Source organism: Pyrus communis, chromosome 6, assembly GCF_041283825.1.
Source record: "Pyrus communis isolate YQ-2024b chromosome 6, ASM4128382v1, whole genome shotgun sequence".
Taxonomy (NCBI): Eukaryota; Viridiplantae; Streptophyta; class Magnoliopsida; order Rosales; family Rosaceae; genus Pyrus; species Pyrus communis.
The window spans coordinates 19,823,054-19,829,058 of record NC_142570.1 but is presented as its reverse complement, the minus strand read 5'-3'; the positions used below and the strand labels follow the sequence as shown (position 1 = coordinate 19,829,058).

The 6,005-nt window shown below is 34.6% G+C and overlaps 1 protein-coding gene across 1 annotated transcript; it reads right to left on the bottom strand.

The window, feature by feature from the left end:
• Positions 1-4,348: 4,348 nt before the first annotated feature.
• Positions 4,349-5,575, bottom strand: LOC137711609 (ethylene-responsive transcription factor ERF038-like). Its single transcript, XM_068450866.2, has one exon. It carries the CDS (start codon positions 5,565-5,567, stop codon positions 4,704-4,706), a length of 864 nt encoding a protein of 287 aa, XP_068306967.2. The 5' UTR covers positions 5,568-5,575; the 3' UTR covers positions 4,349-4,703.
• Between the last annotated feature and the right edge of the window lie 430 nt (positions 5,576-6,005).

Genomic DNA, 6,005 nt, shown 5'->3' with positions numbered 1-6,005 from the left:
TAAAAAATACATTGGTCCTTCATGTATCACATAAGTATTAATTAATGTAGAAGTGTGAAAAATATAAAAGTACATATAAATGCTCGTAATGACAAGTTTTACAACTTTCGTGAAGAGCTCAACTTCTAGAGTCACATAAACTATAGATCGAAATTTAATTGTTCATTGTCGTTTATATTTGCACTCTATTTTTCTCATAGAATTTTGTTTTTTCAGATTTTTTTTAAACATGACCTTTTAGAGGATTCAAGAAGATGAACGATTCAGATTGTTGATATTACGTTCCAAGTTTTACCGTCATTGAAAATATTGCTTGGAGTTTATAAAGACTTTAGAAACTACAAAACATCGACTCATATTTTAGTTAACTGTAAATATCGGAACGTGATATCAACGATCCAAAACGTTTATTTTTCTCCATCTGCTAAATGATTATGTTTTCAAAAAAAAAAAATATGAAAAACAAAATTCGGTGAAAAGAATACAGCGTAAACAACAATGGTGTCAGATTTTGGAGTTAACCCCTGCACGAAAGTGCAACACTACGAGTGATTGTACATACATACATACATATATATATATATATATATATATATATATATATATATATATATATATATTTTTTTTTACATTTTTCACACTTCTATAATAACTTTTATTAATTTTACACTCAAATAAAAAACATTATTCATGAGGGTTTTAAAAATCTAAACAATGATGTAAACATTGTCTTCGCGTGGAGGATGCAATCACGAGTGTTTATATCTTCTTTCACATATTTCACACTTGTACATTAATTATTATGAATTTTTATTTATTTTAAAAATTCAAACGACAATGTACCCATCTCAAAGTATAGAGGATGCGATCACTAGTGTTTGCATATTTTTCACATTTTTTCCACTTGTAAATTAATTATTTTAATTTTTTAATGTGTTTGGTTATTTTTAAATTACTTTAACATTTTTATTTTTAACACGTTATATAATGTTTTAATCTAAAATTTGATTTGAATTTTGCCTATACTAATATTGTACTAGTTGATTTGAATTTTGGACAACAGGTTAAGTAAAATTATCCTAGTAATGATAATAAGAAACTCTTATAATAAAATAAAGGCTTTTTAGTCAAAATGGTCCCTGAGATTGTCCACATATCACTCCATTATTTTGGTCCCTGAAACTGGAAAGCTTGCCGAAAACTGGGTAAACTTTAAATGTTCATAACTTCTTTAATACTCAACGAAATCGAGTGATTTAAAAACTTACTTCTTGATGAGACAAAGAGAATGGTATATTGCTTGATGGCTAAATCATAGTGGTTTGGCCGGAAAACGGCTCGAAAGTGGCTGCCTTGATCTCGAGTTAGCCACTTTCGAGCTGTTTTCCAGCCAAACCACGATGAATTAGCCATCGAGAAATGTACCATTCTTTTCGTCTCGTTGAGAAGTATGATTTTTGTTTTTGAATTACTCGATTTCGTTGAGCATTGAAGAAGTTACGAACGTTTAAAGTTTACCCAGTTTCCGGCGAGTTTTCCAGTTTTCCCGCGGACCAGTTCATTTTCAGACTATTTTCCGGCCATCTCCGGCAACCATTGGGCTTCCAAATAGGTATAATCTTGTTCTACACTTTCCTATCTTTGTTTTGATATATTATGGGTCGAATTTGGTTAAAAAATGATTGAGTTACAAAGCTTTGAAAATTGTCCAAACTTTCGGCCAAGAGCTCCAGGACACTTAGTGAAGTTTTTAATGAAATGACCAAAATAATGGATGGTAGACAATCTCAGGGACCATTTCTATTGATTTTCAATCTCAGGGACCAAAGTGATCTGTTATGCAAATCTCAGGGACCATTTTGACTAAAAAGCCTAAAATAAATAAATAATGACAATTATTTTTTTTAGCTTATATACAATAATACATATTTAACATACAATATATACACTATGGCTGTTTTATTTTATTGTAAGGTTTTTAGTAGTTTAATTTTAAAATCATCAAAATATTTTTTTTCTTAACGGGTCAAAAGGGGTTATCCACAGGTTATCCGCCTGTAAACCCGTTAGTACCCATTATTAACAGGTTCTTATCAGGTGACCCGGTAATGGCCCGATTAGTTATCGTGTTCACCCGAAATTCGTTATTCGTGTTGTGTAAGAAATTGTTAGGTCTAAGGGCTGGTTTGGTATTGCTGTGCTTTGAAAAAAAACTGCTTCTGCTGTGCTATGAGAATAAGTAGCTGTGAAATAAAGCAGCAGAGTGTTTGGTAAAATTTTTTGTAAAAGTGCTTTTGAAAAAAAAAAGCATTATTATAGTGCTTGGTAAATTTTTATGTAAAACAGATGTGAAAAAAAACCGGCTTTTCAAAGCTGGGTTTTGCAGCTTTTTGTTTTTGGCTTTTTTTCACCTAAAACTGTGAAAACATGCTGAAGCTGAATGTTTACCAAACACAAAAACAGCTCCCAGTTTTTTTTGATACCAACTTTTTTCAGAATCACCTCAATACCAAATCAGGTCTAAGAATAGGGCAATCATCAAGGTTCAAATTTACATAAACATGACCAGACATGGTATGCCACTCGTGTGTATCTCACTTATTATTTTCGAATTTTAGAAAATCTGTGAGATTGAGGGTTTAGGGTTTTAGAAGGTCCGTCAAGATTTTGAGTTAATCATTTTGGATTTTAGGTCTTAGAATGTCCTGGGGATGAGCTTAGAGTTTTGGTGTAGGTCACGAAGTTTGGGCTGAACTGGTCCCTACGCCTTAACCAATTAATGTAGTGATTTTTTTAGGATGGTGCTATCTATACACACATTTTTACTTTTCACACTCTCTCAATTTCTGGTCGTCGGATTGAATGAACTGAAGAGGATCAATAGACAAAAATTAATAAGGGTGTGTAGGAGGTAGAAAAGAGTGTAAATATCACCACCTTTTTTTAATCCATGTTAGTCACATATCATTAAGGAACTTAATGACTTCTACGACCTTGTGATGGTTGAGTTGGGCATTTTTTGTCATTTTAACTAACAAAGTAGTATGTACCTAAACTGAAAATACAGTATTTTAGCTTAAAATTATTTTGAATTTGGTATTTAAACTGAAGTCCCTTACACTAAATCACAATCCGGCTCACCCTAATACCTTAAAACTAAAGATTTGCGACAGTCGTGAATTTCGAACATGTTTAGTAGTATTCATCGTCAATTGTAAGTGAGATGTCCTATATTTGAATTTAGTGGATGATCAATCCAATACCAATTTATTTTTACGCCTCTCAGTGTAAATATATTGTTCATAACACATACACAAAAAAAGGAGAAAACCCTAGCTACCGACTCATAATTTTGGCATTGGGGTAAGTGGCAATCCTTCTTGATCTCTTATGTTTCACCCTCTTTGTTGCTAATTGTGGTTGCTCTCACACCCTGTTCAAGAGGACTTTAAAGCTGTATGTAATATTCCAAAAGAAGTCCTGTAGTAATTGTAGAAATCATAAATGGTAAGAGAGACTAGAGAGAAGGCTTAAGATATATGCTACACTAGTATGATCATCATGCTTCACATGCCGCATATATACTCTATACCAAGCTTCTAAAAAACGCTAGACGCTAGTTGGGCGGCGGAATGAGGCCTAGCGCCTAGGTGGGCTTGGGCCTAGTGCCTATGCGGCTAGGCGGGGTCTAGGTGGGAGCCTAGGCAGATTAGGCAGATTTAAGTAAATCTATTATATTTGCAGATTTATAGTACATCTATTATATTTGCGGATTTAAGTAAATCTATTATATTTCGTGTAAATAGTGTCTGTTTATACTTAAAATATATATAATTTCATCATAAACTACAAAATAGAATGACATATATATATTATGAAGTATTAGAATATAATGAAAACATAGGAAACAAACATATAATGTGTGCTCATTTAACTATTCAGCAAGTCTCTTACAATTTATTGAAAAAAATAAAATACAAAATAAAAGTTATCTATTTTCTGTCTAAGTGAGTTACAACCTAAGTGGGTGCCTAGGTGGGACTGGACGGGCTAAGCAGGTACTTAGGCGATCTAAGCGGGTGCCTTAGCTAGTCTAGGGGCCCTTTCGTAATTTTCAAACACCTCGGCATTAATCGGGCAGTGGCCAGCCGCCTAGTGCCTAGGCGGGGACTAGGCGGCGCTAGGCTGGGATTTTTAGAACAGTGCTCTATACATTCCCTTGAAGTTTTATAACAATGTTGTCCAAATTTTCCAGTGGAAAAATTGAAAATTTAGAGTCAAATTTATCAAGTGCACCAACTGAAAATAGAGAAGTTTTCAGTGTACTTGGAATTATGACAAGCTCCTATACGCATGAACATTGTTATTTATCTCAATATATATTTACAGCGAAATTATGACAAATTAATTAAAAGGGTACATTATTCAGGTTTTTTTTAACAAAATCTAGCAGGCATGGCTAATATTCCTTACCTTACAGTGGTAAATTAATTAATCAAGCTGAACCTTTGGCAACATAATCCCAAACCAAACCTGTGGAAACTGAAAAGTTGAGCATCTTGATTCGAGTAGCTATTTGGATATTGGAGCACCAGCAAAAACAAGCAACATATATCAACTTTTAAACAAAGCTTGCCAATTAAGCTGCTGCTTTCTTCAATTCTTCAGTGAATGCTTTTGCCCCATTGGTTCTGACATCTGAGTCACTCCCACAAGAACTCAGGCTCTTCATCAAGCCATGGCACAGAGAAAATAAATCCATGATCACTGTGATGCCCAACATCTAAAAGCAGATCAGGGAGGTCAAACAACATGTCATCATTGTAATTGGTTGATGGTGAAGTTGATGATGAATCATGAGGACTACTGTCGTGAACAGCTTGGCTCATCAGCTCTGTCTCAACTTCCGCTTCCTGTTCAAGGCTGCTGCTTGGGAAGGTAAGAGCAGCTGCCTTAGCAGCAGCAGCTTGGATGTCCTTTGGCGAGGCAGAAGCCGGAATAGGAAGCTCTTGAGCTAGCTCAGGGAAGTTGAGAACAGCAGAGCTGCCTTTGATCGTCAGAGCGGCGACATCGTGCGCTCGAGCGGCCATTTCGGGGATGGGAAAAGTTCCAAGCCAAATTCGTGACTTCTTTCTTGGCTCTCGGATTTCTGAGACCCATTTGCCCCAATGACGCATTCTCACTCCCCTATACGTTGGTTGATGAGGATGCCTCTGCTGCCTCCCATCACCATTAATCCTTTTTTTAATCTTTGCTTTCTTCTTACTAATTTGATCATCATCATCATCATCATTTGTAGTCAATGTAGTAGCAGCTTTTTGATGACCAACAAGTAGTTCTAGTTGATTTGATGATGATGATCTCTTGCTAAACTTTTGTGATTGAGAGGTGGTAGAATTTGAGTAAGAAGAAGATGTGGTTTGAGCCTCACAGTCTATAAAATTGAATTGTTCTTCTTCCATGGTTAAGTGGGTAGAAGAAGAAAAAAGAAAAAGAAAATGAAGAAGAATGTGGTAGAGAAAGCTTAAAATAGGGGTATGTGGTCTTCTCTTACGGTGCTTACACATGAGAAAAGATATGCATGTGTGTGTGTATATATAATTAAAGCAGTGGACCAAAGCACAAAGAGTGGGAACACTGTTCCACTCTTTACCAGAACCAGTCATTTCTTTTACGTACAATCAATCATTTCTATATACGCGTCAGATTTTAATTTATTAATAAGAAAAAATCATTCATAAAATATAAGTAATTCAGATTAAATGACGAGGTAATTAAAAATTGAGCCGAAAGACAAAGAACAAAGTTTTGCAGATTAAGACTCTGATGTCCCATTTGAAACCCATGACAAGTCATTTCAAATAGAACCACGATGTGCATCAGACTTACTACCATGTTGTTGTATAAGACCTTTTCAGTTAAATTCTATCGTTGTAACGATTTCTTAGTGTTTAAGATTTAAGCCTGTTTTCATTATTATGTTATTTGTTTAATTCTATTCTTAT

Excerpts from the sequence above, each read along its gene's own strand:
- LOC137711609 (XM_068450866.2), bottom strand. The coding sequence starts at position 5,567 with ATGTGTAAGCACCGTAAGAGAAGACCACATACCCCTATTTTAAGCTTT.